Source organism: Sinohyriopsis cumingii, unplaced genomic scaffold, assembly GCF_028554795.1.
Source record: "Sinohyriopsis cumingii isolate HCF-2022 unplaced genomic scaffold, ASM2855479v2 utg000972l, whole genome shotgun sequence".
Taxonomy (NCBI): Eukaryota; Metazoa; Mollusca; class Bivalvia; order Unionida; family Unionidae; genus Sinohyriopsis; species Sinohyriopsis cumingii.
In genome coordinates this window covers 139205-165929 of record NW_028315949.1, presented here as the reverse complement: position 1 = coordinate 165929, position 26725 = coordinate 139205, and the positions used below count along the sequence as shown (strand labels likewise).

The 26725-nt window shown below is 33.3% G+C and overlaps 1 protein-coding gene across 5 annotated transcripts in view; it reads right to left on the bottom strand.

The window, feature by feature from the left end:
- The window catches only part of LOC149772924 (uncharacterized), an 84186-nt gene that overhangs the window by 40018 nt on the left and 17443 nt on the right, over positions 1 to 26725 (bottom strand). For 4 of the 5 annotated variants that reach the window (XM_089947090.1, XM_089947089.1, XM_089947092.1 and 1 more), the window contains 2 exons: positions 9394 to 9607; positions 5689 to 5887 (listed from right to left, as the gene is read on the bottom strand). In XM_089947090.1, the coding sequence (XP_089803216.1) occupies positions 5689 to 5887; positions 9394 to 9489 (295 nt within the window). In that variant the 5' untranslated portion in view covers positions 9490 to 9607. The remainder of the gene's footprint in view (positions 1 to 5688; positions 5888 to 9393; positions 9608 to 26725) is intronic. The other variant, XM_089947093.1, reaches the window with a different exon arrangement.

Below are 26725 nucleotides of genomic sequence, written 5' to 3'. Positions count from 1 at the left end.
TATAAGTTATGTAATGATGAAATAAAACTGAATGGGTCATCAAAAGAAAGAAACCAGGAAAACTCGACTACATCCGTATCTAACAATCTTGGACAATTGTATTTGTGATTATGGGAAGAAATTAAAATGTTTAGGTTTATTTCAATTTTCAAAGGCTTTTAAAGCCTCCAGGTTAATCTGCTCGATTTTCCTAAACCGTCATTGTCTTGAAAATGCTACCTTATTTTTCCCAGACTCTCAAAGACCATCATAGACCGTATGAACCCTGTGTCCAATGCATTAGAATTAAAAGACAAAGTAAAAGAGAAAGAACTAATGACACTTGGACAAAGCACAAAGTAAAGGGACTGCTGCATTCATTTCCCTAGGTTTTGCTAGGATAAGCATTTTGAATTACTCTCGCAGTTGCGAAAATGAATCCTTTAATTATAACCTCTTCTGAATTTGTACATGTTACGTCTTTTTCCAAAATACAAATACTTCTTGGTTTGAGAGTAATTACTTTCACACAAACACAATCACATTCTGCTAAACTGTTTTGCAGTAATAGATATCGATGTTTGGTGACAGAGTAATATACAGAATAAATGTTGATTGTCAAAACTCGTGCATGATATGTATTTTTCCACATTTATACTGGCTGTCTGATAAGAATGAATCGTTTTATATTAATAAAAAGTGATATTAAAACACTATATTTTTATAGTACCAGCATGGCTGTCGCATATTGCACCATCAGCTTAGGGTCAATATGCAATTATTTCTATTCTGAACTTTTACTAATGGCAGATTTTGATCACTACTATTTAAAGTCGTATGCAAGTGATACACAAGGAAGTACGTTGTCTAGGGTTATGAATCATTCCAGTGCACATGACAACTAGCATACATAGCTAGCCACAACAGTATGTCCTGCTAAAACTCGATAAGAGCCGAAAGAAACTACTTCGATAGCATTCTCCATCATATTAACCAAGAAAAATAGTCTGGAATAACCATTGCAAGCACCACATACAACTATCCATGTCGAATATTAATTCTAAATGTAAACCGTACACCAAAATGTATGTTACATGCAGTAATGACTGGAAATACAGACAAAATGAATTTGCCTAATCATCAAGGTAAAACACCTACCGCACTATCAACTTTTTAGTTGAGAAATATTAAAATAATTGAAAGCCCGAACCTTTAGAATATATTGTTCATAAAAAGATTAGCTAATATATATCTTTATCTTTAATTAATAAGCGCTCTATGCAATATGTCCTAAATTTAACAACGATATATCAAACATTTCTTGTAATACAGAATACATTATTATTTGATTCCCGGTGGGCGACCTAATACACTCCACTTTCACACCAATCCACCACGGAGGAATAAATACTTACAAATCATCTGCACACCTTAGCAGGTATTCTGATGGCAACTGTGCCACTGAGTTGCAATATGTGAACAGCCAATGAATGAAGACCATCCATGGAAAGAATGAGACGTCAAGAGTGATTTCAAACCAAATATCAATGAGCATTCAGTGACCGTTACTACAATCACATATTTGGGAAAAGAAAGTATTTTCATAAGTCTTGTATTTTTAGCTCAAATACATTTAAAAAACGTTGATCAACTTATCCTTCTACTTTATTCAAAGAAATCTGGGCAAACGTATGCACTGACTTGAAGAGAAACAAACCTTCTAGAGCTTCTCTTGAACAGCATACATTTATCTTACTGTTACAAAGGAAACGTAATCCTCTGAGATACTGACAATTAAATTCGAAAGGACAACCACTTCCACTTTGAAAGAAGCTAAACAAACAGACAAAGACGAATGAACACAGAAATATAAACCATGTGATAAGTCATTAAACAGTAGTGGCACATTTGTGAGGATAAATATACAAATTTAATCAAGTGTACTATAAGGGATTGATCATTTCACTGATGGGGCTATAACATTCTTTCCGAATGAGACATGTTTTTTCCTTCATCACAAGTTACATTTGTTTCAAGTAAAATAAGGAATTGAATAATGTCTTATCCTACACATCTATGCAAAGTTATTGTTTTCAAACATTTAAAACCACCCACCCCACCCTGCCTCCTTGGAAATTTATAAGGTTTCTCCGTAACAAAGACTTGGCTTCAGCAGATGTTCTACAAAATCAAAGCTGTGCCGATTGTCTACAATATTACAAAGTCTGCATCAAAAGATAATGGTACTTTCAGCTTCGGAAAGGCGCATTTCTAACATACAAAGCCTTCTGACTTGGTGCATTGTACTTAACAGCTGCCCCAGTCATGGTCGCGCCATCAACAGCGAAAGTATGATCATAGTTCAAAATTAAGAGGAAATCAATTGATTGCTGCCATGAATAATACATTAAAATGTGGAAAATTGTCAAATGTCAGATTTAGGATATTATGCATTAAAGTACTATCTCTACACTTATAATAGTATTTACTCAAGTTTCTATGGAAGATTATATTTAAAATTGTTCAAATCTTCTTGGAAAAAGTAGTAAATCATATGGAAATGATATTTCAATAACATAATTGCAATACTAATCCATTTCTTATAATTATTTTGAAGCTTATATTAAAGTATCCAGTTTCTTATTTGTGACTATTGCAGCATCTCATTATTGTGAACCTAAAAAATCAACTAATTTCTCTGAATGATATTGAGAATGTCTCTGCATCTGTTATATAGCTTTACAGCTACAGTTTTACTGTAACAATGTGGATCAAGTGTGTAACAGACACGGAGTCACAAGTTTGCATGTACTGATGGAAAATTGCTTTCTTTTTTGTTTTTTGTTTTTCCTCCTTGACACAGTGCCTTGTACATTATTATTTTCCTTACTACTTATAAACTTTTCGCGATTAATTTTGAATATGCATAGATCTTTACTAGGTTGAGTATTTTTACATTTTAATTCTGAAGATCGTCTTAAACTGTTGACATGTCGAGCATCGAAAAAATAACATTTTTGTTTTAAAATGTTGATAAGCATTTTAGTTTACTTTTTAAACGCATTTTGGTGAAATACGTTTCAAAACAAAATCATAAACAAACTTTCATTGTACTAACATCTATTTTGGCGTGATATTGCCAAGTAAGGAAAGCTTGAGAGTCATGGAGTACTTAAGAAGCTGTTACGTTACCAAAGAATGTACAAAAAGTGTTTCTAATGTTAATTACCACTGATTATGACAACTTGCACAGTAGCGATTTAGATTCCATAGTGTATGTGAAATTTAGACAACGACGTAACAATAGTTATGATATAGATATACCTCTGACGAGATTCCTCTCAATTTTCTGTATTTTGCATATTATGCAATAGAAAAATGACCAAAGATAGAAAAACGTATTAATTTCATCTGGTGCTCAAGTTTACTTCGTGATATAAATATACCGTTTTACACCTGATGTTCAGTATTTACACACAATAAATATTTATCCAGATTCAGGTAAGGCTTGATATTTTGTACAGTTTTGCTACTTATAATGTCTGTTGGTAAATTGCACAAAGGCATGAATTAATTCCGTTACTAGGTATTTCTGCAGAAAGGGAGCCAAATGATCAAATGTTGTATATCTCATTGTTAATAACAATAGGTTGAATTACACCTTTGTGAGTAGCTCAGTGAAAGCACCTTGTCCCATTTAAATAATTAATCTTATTTCAAGCTTTCTCTCATCATTCAAATATAATCTTTGCTTACGTGATCTAACTAACGCAAGGAATGGAAGACAGAAAATGATAAATGCAAAAACTTTAAATATTAGCTGTATTAACAAGATTTTCGTACCCTCACTGATTTCCTTTTTCTAAAAATCAAACAGCGCCAAGCCTGTGATAAGTCCGTGTCATTTCTCATTCCCAAGTAAATTGTTTATTGTCATCATAATGCAAAGAAAATATACCTGCAGAAGAGCTGCTGCTGTTTTGTTTTCATGTGATCGGATCGCACATTAAATAAGCATGTCATGTCCCTGAAACTCTTTAGAGCATGCTTGCAGGTGTCATAAATAGTAAACCACACAAATTTTATCGAGACTATGTCAAATCAAAAAATTGTGTAAACTTTGCTGTATCTTCACAAAATTATGACAATTCATTTCATTCAGCTGAAGTTAGGAATGGCAATAACCTTAAGGAAAGACATAGGCAGGCAAGGATTTATCAATATGTGTGAATCTTTCGATGATAAACATAATATAAAATGATTCAAATGAATCTATAAAAACTGCTAGACAAATTGTAGAACTAATTGTTTGAATGAGATACTGTCAGACACTGTTTTAACCCACACTACTAAATTGCAACAATATAAGCAAGAGCAGTCAGAGCCAAGTGATTTATCGACATACACAACTTCAGCCAATGACAATAACCTTTATCAGGTTTCATGGCAGTCCATTATAAATTGCAGGACTATTTGAACAAATAAATTCTGAGAAGAAGAATGAACAAAAATGGAAATATGCATAGAAGGAAGGATGGATGAACAAGATAATTTCTCCTATTTCATTCTCTTCTGGTGGTATAAAAGTATAACATTTCACATACTCTTCGATTCATTAAATGACTAGTCTATGCAATCACCTTTTCAAATGCTTCAACCTTTATATTTTCAATTTGTAGCAGATTGTCAATGTTTTGCATTTTACGTTGTTTCAGGGGACTCCCTCTCTCTTAAATATCGACATAGCGATGGAAATTGAAATCATTATAAAACAATGCTATGTTTAGAAATAGCTATATATTCACATACGAGTTGCCCAAAAAGGTTTATCCTGCATCTCTCATAAACGGTAATGCATTTTAGCAAGCCAATCTGTAAATATTTTAAAGCATACTGTAGTATACAGCTTTAAAAGATCAAACAGTACTGGGTACAGCGGATAAGTATGCACCACACGATATATTATGGGGGACCACCATTATATAATACTTATATTGCTGTGAGTTCCATTAAGTGTCTATTGTAGACAATACTGCGGATAAAGTTACATAATCATTCTGGCCACCATGTCGACTTCATGATGAACATGGCACGGGCAGATTAAATGTCATCTGCATCGCTGTTGACAATCTAAAACCCAAAACATTTGTCTTGCAAATATGATCACTGATAATAACCATTAACTTTTAGCAGTGTTTATTTCTCAGCTAAATAACTTAGTATCTTGTTCAGTGTTTGGTTCTTAAACGAATCATGCATTATTATATCCAACACATCAAGATTAAATTTCCATACAAAATATGTCAGTCTTGTTGAAGAAATAACTGCTACTCTTGCTTGGATCAGAATAATCTGAAGAGTGTAACAAAAGACACGCAGTAATTTCATAACATGTACGAACATAAATTACATCATTAGTTTACAAATCATTGTCTTAGATTATTTTATTTGCAAGAGTGTTCATGCTGATTCATTCAAGTCATATATTCAAGTCATATTTTAATGCGTGAAGAGATCAATTAATGAATGGTCAACTGTTACGTTGTGAAAGCCAGGTTTGCCTTCAACCATATTTTATTTTATATGAGACTAAATGTTACCTGTCCCCAAATAAAGCTATTAAGCTGTTTCATGTATCATCCATTGATGCAATACTATTTAATATACTTGATGAACATGATTGCTGAAGAGGTTGCAAAAATCATTTACCGAGCTTTCTTATCCAAATGTATATCTGCATATATATCAGCCAATATATGTCATATGCTTGTAGCATATATGTGGCACATTGATCGTCGGAATTCGGGTTAATATAATAAATGGGCCTGTTCGCATGTCTCTCTGAAGCTTCATTTCGTTTCAAATTAACATCATCTCCTTGCCAAATTCCTTCTGGAAATTTTTTTTCCTGGAAAAATGAGTACATTTCTTTATTTCAAACCTTATTAAGTAAACAATGGGAAAATATTGATGTGAAATAGAAATTATGCAAACGATATAAAAATGAATGCTTAATACAATTAATGTCAAAGACATGCACATCATAAATGTCCTACAGACCCACGTGATGATATTTATTGCTTACTGTATTATATGCAGAAACAGTAAGCTTGGAATGTAAAAGGCGCGAGTCAATGAGTCAGTAGATAAAAAGGCTAATTGGGATAAACAACGGTATAAATAAGTGGTTCCCAAACGTTTTCTGGCCATCACCCCCTTAGTTATCATCAGCTACCTTACCCAGTAACAATATTTATTCAGCCTTAACTCTCCACTCGATAATCCCACCGTCCCCCAGGTGGGCGGTATTACCCACTTTGGGAACCACTGGTATATATGTTACGTGAAAATGTTCAAAGTGTATGCAGGAATGGTATATTTTAGAATATATGTTTACTTCTTTAAAGAAATTTAAAATGCAAGAGACGTATTCTTTATCGAAAAGCTCCTTCATATATTGAAGATTGTGGTAACGATCGCGTGTGGGTTGGAGTTGGAGATCGAAAGAATCCACCAAAAAGAGCCTCACAATGAATTATTCATTACCGATTCTGATTCTTGCGATGACTACCTCCAGCGTAAGGACGGGTCTGTAGGAAGGAGCCGAGTCGACTAGAGTTGATGAGACTATATTAAGTTTTATATTCACTGCACCATTCCCTAATGATTGCCACTTACTAAGTAAAGACTTTTAATATTAAGATTACAATCAGTGTAATGTGTGTTCAATCACATGGCTGATGGAATATGGCCATTTCAGCAGCGCGTCTGCTTTTTCATTACATTTAATAATGATAAGGCTGGGACATAACAGTATGCAATATTGTATGAGGTACACAGTCTGGAATGTGTCATGAAAATATCAGTCAGTAATGGATTTCCAGCTTTGTATTTTGTAGTGAGTGAAATACTGAAAGTGAATCAGAGAAGGTGACGGAGTTTAATGTCTGCTTTCTAGCGACATATTTCAGTGCAAGGTCTATTTCTCTGATTTCGTCTGAAAAATAATCGATGTGCCATCTGGCAAGCGAACCCCGCTTTTGTGATTTCCATTAACGAAGACTGAAACAGCCTCTTCCTTATCCTTTGACCCATGAGTATAAATTATTGCGTAATTATTATTTTCGTTGAGAAATTTCTAATGAGAGAAGTGAAAGATGGAAGGGTTTGTCTCTGGTTTGTTCTGTCGTGTATCGTCAAAAGTACATTTTTTGAGTAACCACGGGTGTGTTTCGTAAATGGACTTCTGGATTTTAGAAAGGTCAAATATGTATTGTCAAAGCTGGATAGTATTCTAATGCTAATGGTGGGTAAGGCATTTGGTTGATTCTGGTATAACATTTTGTATTTGGGCTGGGCTATAGGCCAAAAAGCAGGGTTCAAAGGGTTCGATCTATATTTGGGGGCATATTGTATAGAAAACATTTTTTTACGATGTGATACACTTGGCTCATCCGCCTCAGCGAAAGGAATTTTACATGTAATCGTCCGAAATTCTCATAGAGCTATTCTCATCCTTGGTGGTGAATTGGGTCAAGTACCTTTAATTATAACATTCTGGTTGAAGCATAAACACCAAAGACATAGTTCACTTTGGATCGAATAAAAGTTATATGTAAGCTGAAAATAATATCAACAACTCAGGCAGCGTACGCTACTACTTTAATTAGATCTAGAAATGTCAAACATTTAGCTTTCAGACCCTTGATGTGTGGAATAAAGGTGCGTTTCTGTCGTATACAATACCTAACAACTTCAGTTCCTCGACAACTAGTAAAGTTTTCCAGTCCAACGCTAGTTTAGGTTCGTCATGATGTCTTCGTAACTTACATAAATGCATGGATAATGTATTTGACAGTCATAATCTGAAATCATTGGCATTGGCCCAATTTTCAATCTTGTGTATATTTTCTTGTTGTTGTCTTTCAATTGTATGCATATACTTCGAACGATAACTTATTATGAAATTATCAACATATAGGGAGCAATCCACATCTGAAGCCAAACACTTCGCAGTGCTATTAACATTAATGTTGAAAAGCGTTACCGATAAAATACTGACCTGAGGCATACCCTTCACTGTTTGTTTACAGAAAGCTAGATATAAAATCGGGAAGTCAGCCTTCTGGAGAAGATTGTGGTAGTCATTCATTATTCCGCTCTTCTGTGAATTTTTTTTCAAAAAAATTGAACAATGGGACTCTAGTTGACAGGATCTATTCTATCCTTAGCTGGTTTGGGAATCGTATTACTGTTGCTCATTTCCAACGTTTCTGGTACATTAAGGATAATCCAAATATCACTGAAGATTACCAAAACAATGAGTAATAATGGTTGTGGTTTGTCTTTAAAAAAACTGGTAAGATCTTTCGCCAGGCACAGATGACGTATCATGGGCCTTAGTCAAAGCTTCCATAAGCTCCTCAAGTGAAAATGGCTGATTATATATTCCTGAGTTATCAGCTTAATAGATTTAAATTTTGACTATCGTCCTTTTTTAGCTATTTAGTCTACGAAAGCCTGCTGAGGAATGAGACAATAGTGAAGTTTTAGAGACACTATCAGCAAGTACATTTTCTATGTCATGTTTAGAATTGAAGTTTTTTTTTTTTAGATGTCTGAATGAGTTGTATTTTGCCTTACAATTTTTTTCTTATCCTGTCCTATGCTTTCTTTTTACAGATGAATGAGATTTTAATGTAGAATCATATTTTTCCAATGATGTTCTTTTACATTCCATAATCGTACAGTTTCTGGAGTTGGACGAGTCTTACATTTTCACTATGATTCGAAGTGTTGTCTAATATTTTCTATACGTTCTTTAGTGAGCCATGGCTTTGGAGTTAGGTGAGGGCTTGGGAATGGATTCTGTACAATATTGAAACACTGAAACATGCACTTTTATCTAATTATCAGTTGAAACGTCTACGTAATAAAATTAGCAATTACCTATAATTGTGAAACTTACGACATATTTTTGGTTACCACATTTGTTGTAATTAGGAATGAAAACATGTGTTCACACTTTAAACGATTGATGGAAGAAGCAGCTATATAAATTCCCAGAGATCTCAATAAAATATGCTTTTGTTTGTGACCTTTGATGCTTAGATGATGAAAAGAAACTTCCTGCGTCTATTATTAGTAGCATCTACAGTGTTAATTCGAGTTTCATCTGAACATTCCCACCTTATTGATGATATTTACAGATCTGTGTTGGGGTGTAGGGTCAGAGTCGATTGCCAATCAAAAACTTTGAATCCACTGCAGTCATGCGGTGGTGGCGTTGGGTATCTGCTTATCAGCAGAACCTAGGCGATGTTACATCATGTCATACCTGCATGAACCCGATAGGAAATGACTGATTTACCAAACTTCATATTAAGAATACTAATTGTTATGCAATCTACGTACTACTGGATTTCTATGATATAATTCCTTTTCCTTATTTTCTGTGTCTTTGAATATCTCCACCTGCATGTCAACTTCTGTCTGAACTGGTTGGCACATTTCCTGGTGCGCACCCTGAGGGAAAAATCAACTCTTTGATCGGACCTTCAGCTTTTGTGTCTACGATCTGACGAGCAGCTTTTGTGTCTTCTTTAACTTCCGACAGGATATTCTCAGTCTGGAATGAGCAAAATCATATTATTTCTACATGCTCCTTGATTGTATAGACGACACTGCAGTATTACTTCCCTAAATGTTCCAATGGAATTCACTTGCTTGTTACTACATGGTAGAATGAGAGTTAATGAAAGGATCACTACTCTATACATTTTCAAACAAGTTGCTTTGCCTTAGTTTGTTTTTAAAAAAATTCAAACTAAGCTTGTGCTTGATCTGAAAAGGCTGAAAATCGTGTTTAAATACGTTCAACCTTCGACGTACGTAGTACATGCTTTCCGAGTCTAACGGTAAAGCTTATGGACGGATAATATGGTCATGTGAAAAATACAAATCATAATCTAAAGAATCAATGGCATGCGTGGATGTTTATACTTTCACACTAATTTATGTGATAAAAAAATGCTATCTACTACTTTCGCCCGTGGGAAGAAAGAGTTAAATAGAGTAATGTATTCTCCTTTATGTAAATCAGATTTATGCGCAGTTTCAGAGCTGTGGATAAGCAAGCAATTTCATTATGTAATGGGATCTTGGGTGCTTATCAATGTTTTACAGACTGAACGTTTACGTTATCGCATCTCTCATATAATAAAATAATAAAAAGATGAACTCCTTCTGTTTATCTATCCGGTAAACACATTCTAATCGCACGTGTACCCACTTTGAACTTTTATTGTTAATAAGTGAATTTGTATAGGAGTTTCAGCATGGACATAGATGAACAAGGTAATTCCATATACCACTATCTTATTGATACTAAATTATAAAGTATAAAGGGAAACATTTTAAATTGGTCACACCGTTTGACTACTTTTTATGAAATAAATTAAATTATATCGTGGTTAATAAAACATACTTTAAACGTAAGGCTTACTAGGTTAACAATTGAAACAAAATAAAAATTAAAAGAGTAATATTAATTTGTAGGTTATACTGGGTTCCGATATTGTTTTCCTTGTCACATTAAATTCAAGGACCGCCCATTTGATTTTCAAAACAGGATGGGGACTGGAATATTTCACCCCAAAATTAAACATTTGGACACAAAACTTATTTAATCATGTATATTAGTTGAAAAGAATTAATTAGTTTTTGGTAATCGAAAACAATTCTGGTTTGAACGAACATCCAAGATGATCCACTCTCCCTCCGCCAAAATAAAGGATTGGTAACTTAGCAGACAGTTCTTTGTTCTCCACAGACGCAGGCTTTTGTAGAAAATGTATAAATCTCGTAACGTTATCACATTTCATAAGTAAATAAAGGACAGATGATAAATTAATAATGTATGATATTGTACGTATCATGTCACACCTTCACAATATTTGGCTTATAAAAGAAAATGTGCTCATTTGAAGAGATCTGTGGAACCACAGCATGCTATTTTAAACTTTTGTGTAGTTATTTTCAAAACGATATCTTCAGAAACCATCTTAATTGCATGTCCCTTCTCCGTTATGCATTAATAACCCCATGACACTATTACTGCATGCCAAAATAAAATGGTGAAAATTCCACTACAAAGGTATCTAAGAACCACTTTCTCAAAGCAGTCAAAATTTCACATCAGTATCACATGGATTTATGCAAATAGAATGTAGAATAACCACTTCAAATATTAAAATTTTAATTCTGGTGATGGCACCAAATCTCCAAGCTTTAAATAACAAGAATACCACTAAAGCTGCGAATGTATACCCGGGTTCGTGGGGTCGTTTATCTGTGACGGATGGGATATCTATGTTTACAGAATTATTCTGTGGCTTCCCTTTAGTTGTGTGATGTACGCGAATATTATTAATTGACGCAAAATCAATAGTGTATGATGTCACGTTGGGTCTAGAGCGAAGTTAAGTCGCAATATACGGTATATAGAAGGGGAAAGTTAAGCAATCAGATTCATTCCAAGTTTTTGAGTCATTCACACGTATTGAGATCCTGTTGTAATTATGCAGACGTATTGTATGTTCTACTTAGATAGAGGAAAATCATGTGTTTGGACTTTTCATTGGAAATCGAAAGTGCAAATTAGTTGGACATTAATATTATTCTAGAATGAACCACTCTGACTGAAACGTTATGGAGTTTTAATTTGCAATTGCATTAGTATGTTTGGTTCAACTGCCCCATGGGTGGATCAGGGGTGTTTGACAAAGTTTGCAGAACACAAGTCTGACATAACAACATTTGTGGTTGTTGCCTACTGTGTGGTAGGTCTTGAAAGAGTTTTGACTTTCTAGTTAGTGATGTGTATTGCTCGTGAGTCTGGAACTATACAAAATAGCTCGACTTCATGTTCGTGTGAGTGTGTCTGTCCCTCTCAAATTGTCATTAAATTATGATTGAGGTCGATTAATTTGAGGCATATAAAGTGTCTAAACATGTATACATATTATTAGCTTTGATTTCCACTTTGCAATAGCTAGACTAGATTTATTTTATTTCTGAAAAAGTAATAAGCATCTCTGACACACGAGTTTTACAAGTTCTTGTAGAGTATGGCTCATGTGATTTGTTCGTTGCAGTGGGGTATATAAAGAGTGGAGAGGAGTAAGAAAAAGCCGGTCCACCATATTTCGGCGTATACTAGTGTCTTGCACTTAACAGCACCAATTATGATCTAGGCATTAACAAAGGAAGTTTGGTAATTGTTTCTAATTAATCTGACATCAACGTATTATTGAAATCAATAATAACCCGTAGAATCTTAGATGTTCAACAAATTTAAGGCATGTTGCATTGACGTCTTTACATGTATATTATTATTTGCTTATTTCACTTAGGAAACAATATAACAACAAATTTGTATCATATAAAAAATGATGTATTAATAACTTAGTCAAAACATATATATAAATCTTATAATTATTTCTATGCAGTTTCTTGTTTGTGATTGTTGGAGTATTTGGCCATTTAGACAAAGCAAAAACATGAAATCTTTGAATAGCATCTGACAGGTTTCTGTATGTGGTATACTACTTTGCGAATCAAATATGTCCATCTCTCTTCCCCTCTCCTCTCGTTCTCTCTGTGGATAAAATGACGGATGATAAAAGTACATTTCTCTAACATGACTTTTGCGCAAATAAATTACATATCAATTGCAGTAATGACATCATCTGTATCATCATTTTTAACCATAAAGCAATCAAATTTTATTTTTTGTTAGTCTTTGAATCTCTGTCATAAATAGTACAAAACAATCATGAATAATTCTGAGAAGAAACACTTTGTATGGATGTCATTTATCACCTTTTGCATTTAGTACATGAAGTATGAACCACATTTATTTCGAATTGGTTTATTTCGAATTGGTTTAGTGATTTCTATTGCATTGAATGCAAATGAACAAGAGAGTCACATACACGATCTACTCAGCCATGATAACTACTCACAAAGCAGTGTACAGTACACACATAAACATGTCAAATACTAATCCATAAATTAGATTGAATGTGTTTTTGTCTCAATAGGCAAATGCTCAAACAGTCCCAAAGAACACTGCATACTTTAATATCTGCATCGACATAATTATAACAATTCGATCTGTTTTACGATTAGGTTATTCACACATCATTTTTAATATGATTGTTGATTGCTTATTTTCGCTATCATGATAAAAAGTTTTGTTTTAATATTTTCCCTTAAAAATCATAAAACAGGCATGCACATGGTATGCGAAATGGTGTAAACGTGTTATAAATTAGAATATCTTAACATCTCAGGTTTTACAATTGTACACATCGTTCTTCATTTTAGCAATATATTGTTGTCAGATTAGTATTGACATGCTTCTATTGTTAATGAAAAGACCATAATTGTAACTGTTATGTACAACTCGCCAATAAAGATGGCTTAATGTGACAGAAACGCACTTTTCGCAACCTGAAATTGACATAATCATCTAATGCGAATATTGTATGACAGTGTTGATAATATATATATATATATATATATATATATATATATATATATATATATATATATATATATATATATATATATATATATATATATATATATATATATATATATATATAGCTTTAATTATGCTGTAAATCCGCTAAAGTCAAGTCTTTATTCGCGGGAGGCCGTAACTTTTCTATAGGGGACGGTGGTACATGCTTAGCAACATTGCATTGCTCTGATTTGAAGTTAAAAGGACACTGACAGTTCCATTTTATTACTTGAAATAAATTTATCTTGTGACGAATGACACAATACAAAATATCCATTCGGATAGTCACTTTAACTGTACAGTTCATATACAGACAGAATTGAACTTATTAAAAGTTTTGTACATGTCTTGTGACTGGGTCATTACGTGGTTTGCATTTAAGAGTAATTCAATATTTTCTGTTGTTTTATTTTTAAACAAAAGTGGATGTAATCTGTAATTTAATTGTCCATGTATTAAAGGATCACTTTTCATGTTAAACAGCACGATGCATTTACACTGTTCAAGTCAATGCATTTTTTATGCATATTTAATTAGTATTTTTATTGGCTTTTATACATGATTATATGTTATGTATATCTGTATTTTGCACTTTACGTTTGTCCAAAAATCAAGTTAATGGTGTACCTGACCAGTGAGATTGATTTTGTAAACAATATAGCACATAGCTAATATTTCTCTAGGATTGTGCCATACACATTCGGATCAGTATTAATTGTAAACACGTTTACTTCTGTTTAAGCTAAGGATACAGTCTTGATTCTGATCATCGAATCTTCCAGAAAAGAAATTTTAATTAAGTTGACCGAGTATTTCAAGGAAATGGTAATTGCTACTCGGGTAAAGAAGACGTATACCGGTATTACATAGATCAAATGGGAATATATTATCTCATTTCAGTGAGTTGCTTCAAAGTTTGTGGTAATTTGTAAAAGCCTCGAATTAATTTTGATACAATATACAATATAGTTCCACAGAAAGGGGACCGAACGATTGAGTGTTGTAGGTCTCGTTGTTACTAACAAAAGATTACATTACATTTTTGTAAGAAGTGTGAGCAAAACCATTGTCCATTTGAAACAATTAATCTAAACGATGCAAGGAATGGAGGACGATAAACAGATAAGTGCAAAACTTTGACTATTTCACAAGATTTCCTTGCTGATAGTTATCCATTTCCTTTATGAGAATCACATAATAGAATAACTCGTGGTTATACATGTACAGTATAATTCACTTATTCCCATGTACATTTCTTATTGCCAACATAGTGGCAACAAATAAACAACAAACCTGCGGAAGAGCTGCTTTTGTGCTTTTAGGTTTGTCAGTTTGCGCATGAACTTAACATGTGAATTGAACAGAAAACAAGCCACATTGATGGCTTCTATTGTGCTAGGTTTTTATTTTTAGCATTTTTTCAAAACATGTACCCCACAAGTCAACCTTCACGTTGCGACCTATTTGTGACAATACAAATGCAGGAACAAGGTTACTGTGATAATTGATACATATAGTACAGTCCACGTAAAATAATGATTCGAAATCTTAATCACGTTTATTTAGCATACAGGAAATTTATTAATTAATGCTCATACAGCAAAGGAAAAAAAATTGATTTCGCAAGTTTCAACTACCCTATAAGGACGAAATCGTACGTTACGTTAATGAGAACTAGTGCACTAGGTAACCATAGGAACTTTGCAATAATTTTTCACTTCAGTATTGTTCGAAAGCAATTTTGTTATTAATTTTCTTTTTTAAATTGTTCGTTGCAGTGCAGAGTACAATATCAATGACCTTAATATGATCATTAAAAACGTTTATTAAGTAAGCTGCAGCAGAAGTGAGGACATTAATTGAAACAAAATCATTAGATTCATTGCACAATTTCAGAGGTACTGTCACTATGTTAATATTATCCACAATTTGTCCCAGCATTGTGTGTTATACATTATCTCTTATTATAACTAAGAAATGTTTATAATCAACTAAATATTAAACTTTTGTCAGGATTAAAAGGAAGCAAATTGTTCCTGAAAGAGATAACATTGCTAATAAATGCGTTTCTCTTCCCATCTGAACCTCTTCATTGCATGTTTGCTGGGGTCATAATTGGTAAACCACGTCCATATTTCGAGACCATGTCCACTCATACTATGTTAATCCAGGAGAAAGCACTGTATGCAGAGCTATTCTCTGTTCTTTTGCCTAATCCTCTCCACTCACTCTCTACCCCCCCACCCCCCGTAACGTGCGGGGATATGGAAAATCTTGTTAGATGTACTGTACTTAATTTGTTCTTTAAATTAACCTCATTAACTGTATTTCATGAACAAAAACAAATTTCAAGAACATTTAAGATTCAGACCAAGAACTTCATTCCACATTCCATATATTCATATAAACTCATGATGTTGAACTATTGAATTTGCTGCCCCTTTTGCCTAAGAATCTGAATATTTCTTTGTATACCTATGTGCTGATTGTTTAAACTTTTTTAAGAGTTATTGTCGTTTGCATCTTCAACATGATGTTTTTCTTTTTACTTTATTTTTAGAAAATGTTATATAACAAAGTACATAATAATGCATGCATTTTGCATGCACAAGTATGATCAGATTAAAACATCTGAGGTACGTTTGTGATGTTAGAATGGTTCTACTATACTCTCCGTTGAATGTAATATGAACTGGATTGGAACAAGCACATAGAAACCAGCATCTGAAGTTGATTGAAACAACTGTATTTTCATAATGTTTGCTATTATTCTGTACGTCTTTAATATAAGGCCATTTTAGTAAGACTTGAAGTCAAGTCAAATGGGTTGACCAGCCTGAACCGCTGAGGATCATTGATTGGAACAGGACCATTTAAGAAGCAGCAGTACATGATTTGGTATTATAATGAAACATACAATTCTCTGTTTTTCCTATGCTGTCACGGAAAGTCATATATGCAAGTATAAATAAAATTTGAATTAATAAGGGAAAAATATGTATGTTTCCTCTAGCACTGGTTTTATAATTAGGGTAGGTAGGTATCTTTGTAATATATCTTATAAGGATTAGTATATATACTGCACTAAAAGCTTCGTGTACTTGGCTACACCAGCTCAATTAGCTACACTAATAAATTTCAGGAATGTTTAATGATTATTTAATTTTGACATGGCGGGGTGGGGTGTGGGTGGGCAAGTGGTACGCTCGGCAAAGAGAAACGGAGACAATCGGCCGACCAGATACACACATATTTTGTTTGACCCGATTGGTTTATTTTCTAAACGTTTCTGTCCTTAAATCACTGACTCAGCTGTTTTTTCGAAGATCCTTCTTTATTGATAGCATCAAATGGCTAATTATCATATCAAGTCCATGTAACTATAGACATTTATAGAAAACTGTTTGTGTATATTATGAGGTCAAACGTTTGAACTCTTGTAAGAATTTACACTTAAAGTATTTTCTAAACATAAATACACGCTTCCTTTAAAACATTCCTGATGTCTGATACATACACTTTATTACTGGCAAAAAAAACTAACAAAAAACAACATTCATAAATTCCTTTGATAATGTCAAGCATTTACGAAAGTTTAAGAAATAATGCTTCCCAAGCTGTGTGTGTCAGCAACAAATTAAGAACATGCATTCGAATGGATGTAGCAAGAAAAGTATAGAGATCATGCTTTTTGATCATAGTTTTACTGTAAATTTTTGCTATGAGATCAGCTGGTGTTTACATTTAGTTCCCATGTGTCATTTATGTATGTACAAATGAATATTTATCTCCCACATAGGATAAATAAAGTGGTCAGTGTCCTCCCCACTCCTATACTGGGGTTTACATAACATTTGAGAAGGACACCGGCAACTAATAGCACAAAATAGTGCTATAAAAACTGGATAATAGTACTGCTTTGACAGTTTTGCCCACGTAACTTAGTGGTAAAAAGCACTTTATATTATTGCAATAACAGTTTTCTCGCGTGTTCAAGTAACTGCTGAACATTTCACATTAACATTTTTGAAGATCTGGTTAACTTCAAATGAGTTGCACTATGGAATTGTTCATTCTGAATCCGTCTCTCACTTAACTTTAGTGTACACTAATAGTCTACCATCATTTACATATATATATATATATATATATATATATATATATATATATATATATATATATATATATAAATATATATATATATATATATATATATATATATATATATATATATATATATATATATATATATATATATATATATATATATATATATAACTGTTTAAAATCCCTTAAGTTAATAAATGTCTCAACAAAATACATAGTTTTGCAACATACACTCCCTCCTCCAACTCCTTATTACATACCTGAGAGGATATACATTTAACTTTTACTTACTTTCACAGACTTGGCTAGATATAACATGGTATGGTACATAGCACAATACCACTATGTGGTCACAGGCACCGTGTTTACATGATTGTATGATGGCAGCAAATTTCCATTTCCTTAGGACACACACCATCTTGATAGTTGTCATATTTTCATAGTTGAAAGCAAAATTAAATGTGCATCAAAAATATAAATTGCAAGAAAATTTTAGTTCTCTTGTTTGCTAGTAATTTGCAAATTGTAACCAACAAAATGTTAGTTTGCAAACATTGTTGCCAAATCCAGTCATGGTTCTATATAATGGGAAAGAGCTAAGCGTTTAAATATGAGAATTTCTTCAAAAAATTAGGAATGTAAAGCCCTTTTTAAAAATGAAAATATTAAGAACTAGAAGAGAGGTGACAGAATCTAAATACGCAATTATAAAGAATCACAAGAACAACTCTAAGAAGAGAAACCTTCCCAATATTAATATATTAAGTACCTCGGGTATTTTTTTTAGAAGTTTATAAAATATATATAAATTAAAATTAAAAAAGTAAAAAATGTTTTTAATACAGTGTCAGCTTCTTTTATATATATATATATATATATATATATATATATATATATATATATATATATATATATATATAGATATATATAGATATATATAAATCATATACCATCAAAGTATCCAAGGTCTTTTCTGGTACGACATCATAACTTTCCTTACTTCAGGGCCCAAAACATATTGAACATTTGTTACCATGATGAAAATATTAAGGTAATGTAAATCTGCGATCAACAACAAATCAGCGATGAACATTTGTGGTGACGAACAGAACCAAATGCTCATAAAGAATGGTTAATCAACAGTGTAAAACGTAAAAATGTCTAAACCAAGCACAATGTCCCAGAGACTCGAAACAGTTAAAACTTATGCGGACCAATTATCTGAGCTGTTGCATCAGCTTTTTTGTCTTGCTTTTTCAGTCCTCCATAGAACTTCCTAACACTTTTTATTTACCATGCACCTTGAAAAAGCAACAACAATTAATAAGATGTAAAGTCAGCATTTAAAATATACAAAGTTTATGAGATACATATATTGTGCTGGACCAACAAATTTCTAGCTGCATGTAGTCACATGCCATAAATATTCATTATAAACTATCATGCAAGCTATACAGGTTATAGATTCATTGCAATAACTCTCATTCTATGAAAGGTGGACACAATTACATTACAGCCTTTGTGCAGTCTACAAAGCGTTCTCCACCAGAATAATGTGAGCTTGGTTCAAATATTTCTCTACATCTAATAGTTTTCTGAAGCAAAACAGATTTGTAATATTCATATGAACAATAAATTTCAAGGAGTATATATTGATTATTACCCTGCCTGATACAGGATTAATTTATATTCAAATGACCTTGAGCTTGACTGATGGTCACAAGAGAGGTAGGGTGTTGGATATTTATGGGTAGAGCTAGCGTCCTGATTCTATAGTGGAAATCACAACATGATCATATCAGTGATACAGTCAGCGTATCTGAGATTTCACAAATTATTCTGCGATTTTTTAGTACATTCAATCAGATCGTAATTTTTCTAATGTCACCGAACTGCAAAAGGAAAAATGCGCTAAAGGGTGTACTTTAAATATATGTTAATAGGCTGAAGATTGTCTGTCTGTAATATAATAACTGAAATTATCTCTATGACATTCCATCTACATATTTACTCAGACTTGCAATATACCATGAAAACAAGTACACCGTAAGATGTCGTTTGTCCAAACATATCAATATAACATTTACACATTATAAGAATATTTCGCTTATCATAATATCGTCTACATGATCGTATATATCCTCCTCTGATGTTACGACCCATGACCATTGGAAAGAAAAACACCTACCTTTATCCTGAACAAGATTCGGACATGTCCACGACCTTGCTTAAGGATAAAACGGACTCTAGGGGTGTATGAATATGCAAGCAACAACGGATTTATTTGGTTGAGATTTATCAATGAATTTATACTGGGGACTGATCGCAAGACTGCTGAACATCTGCATGCTTTGGTTATGGATCTTAATTTTGTTACATAGTTACTGGAGTGGTTATCATTTAATGCATTCATCAGATTGTGTATACATTGGGATTCATGATTTTTATTCATCCATGCCTTTTTCTTTTATCATGCACAAAAATAGTACGGATAAAAACCGAAATCGAAACTATTGACCTTAAAATCAATATCGCTGCGCGGATAATCAACTTGTTCACTGAAACACAAATTAAACAGAGTTTCGTCAAATTTCAAACATCAAAGTGTTTATAAGTTCAGAGATTTACAGAAATACAAGCAAGGATGTTTGAGTTGACCACAAGGTCAATTAGGTCAATTATCAAACCTCCTTCATTAAAAAGTGTTCACTTGTGGGTAGAGCTGTGAACGGGTACCCAGGTACTCGAGTATCCAACGTTTGATAATAAAATGCTCCATAAGGTCCCCGTTGACCGTTTACAAGTTTTCTACCAGTGCATCTGTCCCCATAATCATTTCAATTGTAAAGGCAGCACTCACTAGCTTTTCAAGTTGACACTCTTTTTGATTGAGCCGCGAATATACATGTACGTATGTGTGTGTGTGTGTGTGATTTGGATTTTTAACGTAGCTTTAACAATTTTTCAGTCATATCGCTACGACATCTGCAATGTGACAGTTTATAGTGATGTTTAGCACTAGGGCATCATGTCGCAGACATGTAGCATGATGTCCCACCTAGTCACATTATCCTGCCACCAGGCCGACCATTCCTAACACTAACCTCTTAATGCTGAGCGCCAAGCGAGGCAGCTGTTAGTACCAATTTTGTAAGTCTTTGGTATGACTACGCCAGGGATCGAACTCACGACCTACCACATCCGAGGCGGACGCTCTTACCTCTAGGTATCCGGAGCGGTCTACATGTACTTGTACAATGGCAGGTAGATTCCTTCATCTTCCCAACTATATACAGGGAGATTAGTAATAACATTTATATGATGTCTAATGTAGCAGACATGACAGATGTCTTACGGATAACATATTCACTTAGGACCAATCTTTGCTGAAATTTTAAAGAAATTTTAATGAAATCCTTAAGTGAAAACCACATATTAATACGCCTAGTTATTACAATTTTCAAGATAATTGCTATGGCAGTTTTTCTTAATGTCCACAAAGCACCTGTTTTATTTAGCGTCAATCAACCTTGAGAGGAATATATTTAAGTTGTGCGGAAATCCCCATAAGGTTAGGAGGAGTAGCAATAACAAACATGTCCCAACGGTTGCTAGAAAATGGACAAAAAAGCGTCACATATTATATTCTATGACCATTAGAGCTAAAAGTCGAATCACAATTGTAACTTCAATTAAGTGGTAACATGTTCAGTCAATTAGCGGGCGACACAGCGTGGTCAAATGGTCTAAGACGTTTACCTCTATAGACAAGTCACATCTTATCTGTCCTTCTAAATTAGTGGTCATTTTTAATGCAATATATTTCAGCTTTTTCCGGTTAATTCCCTCTGGTGATATTGTTTATTTCAACAATTACTGAATTATAACACAAATGCAGCAGAATAATAAATGATTAAAAAACATGCATTTTAAAATTCAAAGCTGTTTCCTTTTTGATACTCTCCCATAACATATGAGTCAAACATGTGATCATATAACAAAACACAGAATGTATCATTAGACAGACGTATAACTATTGTAATTCATATAAATTTGAGTGTCACAAATTATTTTAATTTACCGAATACAAATATTAACTTTTACCCTGAAAACTGCATATGTTAGACAAGGGTGTTTTAAATTTGGTCATTAAAAATTGTATACCTTCGAATTTTTATAATTTGACTGATCTATTTTGTTTATTTTTGTTTTAAATTTAACATGTGCCCTACTTTTTACTTTTTGTTCAACCTGACTCAGAACTGTATAATAAATGTAATCATTGTCAAGGATACCCAAAGCATATGACTCAGCCCCAGTAACTAGCAGTTTTCAAAGTACAGGGATGATTCTGCTATTTTACTTCTAAATACCTCGATGTATTTTGAAATATACCAATAAAAAATGTAAGTAAGCTTTGTTACGACTCTGTTTTCATATGCAAAATGAACAAGTTTCCTAAAACTTAAAAAACAATTTAATGTCCCAAAGATATAAAAGAAAATTGTGAGAAACTTGCAGCATTATGAAGTGAATACAAAGTGGTAATATCTCTAAAAGCACTAAATAAATGAAAAGTTCCTCACAATTTTCAAAACCGGAAATGTGTTGGTCCTCCAAGAACCGTGACATTGTCAAGATGGTGTAGTCCAGAATTCAGTCGAATAATATATATCAATTGCATGATAATATTATTGTCTAAATAATGAGGACGTTCTATTAACACTGAACAGTCCAAACAAATGTTTTTCCTCTCGAATAAAATATAAGCAGAATCTAAAATCTAAAATCGGACTGAACGTGATTGCTCAGTTCTCTCTTTATATACGCTGTCTATTGCGATCGTTTATCGAATAGCCCTCACGTGACAGAATACACTACTGAATGTGCGTCAAACGTGATTGTGCTATTAATCAACCAATTGAAAGCAAGTGAATCATTCTAGAAACGGTTAAACTCAATAGCCAACGAGAAATTAAGCCGAAGGTGCCATTTAAGTATTATTATCCAGATTATCAATAATACTTACAATATATACGTAAGCATCTAATTATAGAATCCCTGCAATATTATGCAATTAACAGATTCAGGTCAATTAAGCAAAACTAACTAAAGATATTCTGTACCAATTACAGCCATGACTAAAAACATTTAAAAAATAAGATCAAATCATTAACCAGGAATTACAAAATGGTAGGCATACATAACATCTTTCTTGCAAAACGTTGCATCAAAACGTATTCCAAAATATAAAATTTCTTTTTCCATATATCTACTATCCACTTTAATGAGCAAATTTGCAAAACTCTCAGAGTTTTGCTTTCAATTTTAATACTTTAATATGTATGGGAGAATGTCTTACTATCAATACAGAGCAAAGTGATCTTTGCTTTCGGACCTGATTTGGTGAGAACACAGATTCTAAGGAGATTATTGCATCCAGATCTTCCTTTAATGATGACTTTAAGTATTTGGATTCTTAAACACATGTACATTGCCAAAAAGCTGGCAAGCATGCAGAAAGCTCCTCCACTTTTTATAGTAACATATTTGTATTCCTCCTTAGTCACAAAAGTTTTACTAGTAGTTTTGATAGTTAAGCAATACATAGTAGTAATGACCTATGCGTACATTTTGTTTTGTTTTAAATTTCTTAAACGCAACACAGTGTGACTATGAGATACTGAAATGACATGGTCTAACAATAAATAATCAATGGCTCGTTTGATTACTTCACTTCAAATGACCAAATCATGTTTTTGTATGACCTTCTATTCCAAGCTCTTAGGTACCTCAACTTTGGTAAATGATGGGAAATCGGAGCTGCATTTCGATAATACAAATAACTGAATTTTATAAAAACTGAAAATTGTACAAATTAGTTTATTTATAATCTCAAAATCATCAACGACTTATAATGATATAAGCTGACTTATTTTTGTGACAGAGCTTTGGAGTTACTGGAAAGGAATGAGCAGTAAACGTTTCATAGATCTGTCAAAAAAAATCATTAGCCTAAAACTGCAGAAAAGTAGGGAACAAGTTTCCAAGTTTCTACCATTTGTCACAAACGGTATTAAAATGACAGAACAGAATGGAATGTGTTATGAAAAACTTAAACCATTTGCAACGAAGAAATAACTTGAAAACAAGACCTCTACAAATTGTTATCCATCCAACAGATGCTGGACTCTACTGAAAGGTGGTATCATTGCCACTGGGCATGCTTAGTGATTCAATTGGGGATGTGACAAGATTTTCAGTACAGCACTCGTCGAAATAATACAGGATGTAGAACTAGCAAAATGTTAATTTAGGACCAACTAGTTATCACAAAAGTCTAATGTTGAAAACCCCATTTTCATACAGCCATCCACTTGGAAAGTGGTGTGATATTTTCAAGAGCGCCACCATTGAGACCATATTGAGTGTTTGTCATTTTGATTTAGAACCAGCGATACACCATACCATCTCTTCTAATAAAGCCCTATGTCAAATGTCTTTCCATTTAAAAGGATAAAAGAAAAGAAGATTTTCAAAATGGCTACATATTGGAAGTCAGATTGAATCATTTTTGTTTAGGATCACAAAAACATTGTAAGAAGTATTTTCGTGAAAACACCATGCTGATAAGAACTTTCATTCAGGTGAAGTAGTGATAATAAGATCGTCAAGCTAGCCATAGTTGCAATTATCTTAGACATCAGATCAGCACCATTTTCATTTAGGACCAATCAGACATCATACAAGTCTTCTGGTGAAAACATCATGACAAATACGACATTACATTCAGGTGGAATAATTATTCGATTTTCAAGATGTTGCCTTGGCGGCCAAATTGAACATTATATCAGCAGCATCTTCATGTCAGACAAACAAGATATCAAAAGAAGTCTTCTAGTCAAACCTGCCTGTCAATGTAAGCATCCAATGAAGAGAAGTAAGAACATTTTCAGCATTGACTACAGTAGTGGCCATATTGGACCTCAGATCATCACAAATTACATCTATGTTAAAACCAAACATCATAAGAATTCTTTTGGTGAAAACCCCATGTAAATATGATTTTCCATTCAGGAAAAGAATGATTAGTAATATTTTCACGTTGGCAGCCATATTGGGTGTCAGATCAGCACCATTTTCATTTACAACCAGCTTGGCATCATAAAATGTGTAAGAGCAAAAACCCCACGTTGATATGACTTCAGTAGCCTGTCCTTGCTTCACTACTTCGGAAGAAATAGTGAAAGAAGATTTTCAAGATTACCACTGAGGTGCTCATACTGGATATCTGAGTGGAACCATTTTCATGTAGGACCATTTATATCATATGATGAATGTCTGTGCGAAGGTGCATGGCAATCCTAATAGTAGTAAGGTTGGAGTAGCGATAACGAAATTGTGCTAACATATAGTTGAATGATAGATTATAGACATATTCTTTTTTGGTTGTAACCTTTCAATGCTGGTATAAAACTCTGCTGTTCCTGACACATAACTAGAACTAGAATCAAAACCAAGTGTATGAAGAACAGTATATTATGAATAAAGTGAATATTGTAGGTCCCATATTTTATTGATTTTGTGGTCGCTATATTTTGCAAAAAGCACAAATTATAAAACCCAACAAAGAAAGAATAGATACGTTTATTAAACAATCCATGAAATTGAGTTCAGGCAAAAGAATAATGTTTCATAAAAGTTCAAGAATGTTTTTGTTTTATTATGTATAGGCACTAGGATACAATATAACAGCACCGACCAATATATCATAGTTACCTTGAAATTTAAAAGGATCATGCGCATGCATTTATGAATTTTGTTGAAAACAAATAATGTAGATTACAAGTTATATTTAAACTAATTGTCTTTAATTCACTCATTTTAGACCATTGCTTTTAAGCACAGGCAACATACGTGACTTTTCTCCACAAATGTGCAAGCCATCATCAAAGTTTGGTGTACAATGTAGCTGAAATTGTGGGATATTTTATTTTCAGGTTTTTCAAAGACTAGTAAATATTTAGTATTTACCCCCGTATATGCCTTACCTTTTTGAACATCATGTACTTATTGTACTGATTTCGAAAGCTGAAAACTTCGTGTGCAAAGTGAAGCTTGTGATTTACGCATAATAAAAACATGGGCTAGCTATTAGTAGTACATGCTTGGCTTTAACATACAAGTGATTAGACTGGTGGTAGGACAAAAATAAGCCTTGTAATCCGTCTACTGCACATATAGTTTTAGTGCTGAAATCAAACCATATAAAAATTAACAGAGTTGAAAAATATAGATTAAAGAAGAAGGAAATGATACATTTACATGTTCAATCATCATTTTACAGAATCAGGTCAGAACCAGTCTTCTGGGGACCTGAACTGTTCCAGCAGTCATCGCAACCAGTGCAATCATATGTGAGGCGCATCGAGTCTAAGGTGCACACAAAACACTGATAATTGTGACCTTGTTGTTGCAATATGAAGAGTTTAGACCAAATAGTGGATGTTTTTTTTTCGAAGTGCTGAAGGAGTTATAGGAGATCAAAACTTTTCATCATAGCTTTAAAGTTTCTGACTACAAATCAGTCGTCCTTTAAATGAGGTGAGATTAAAAGGAAAGAATGACCCAAACGTTGATTTCACAGAAAAATTTATATAGTTAATGCAACACTGGTTAAACATATCAAGCAACATCTATGAGCGACATCGAAAGTGTAACAAAAACTGTTCAAAGCAGGAAGTGCTTCAGATCCTAATTATCTTCAACATTACTGATACAGTAAGATATTGTTTCTTTCTTTTCACAGTACAGCAAGTACAATTTTGTGTGCCTAGTGTGTTTATGTTTGAGATTTTTAACGTAGCTTTAACAATTTTTCAGTCATATCGTTACGATGTCTGCAGTATGGCAGTTTATAGTGGTCTAGCACTTGAGCATCATGCCGCAGCATATAGCATAGTCCTACCTAGTCCTTACACCAGGTTGACGAGTCCCGCAAAGCTTGAACACTTCCACTAGAATAAGATCTGGCTATATCAAATGTTTTAA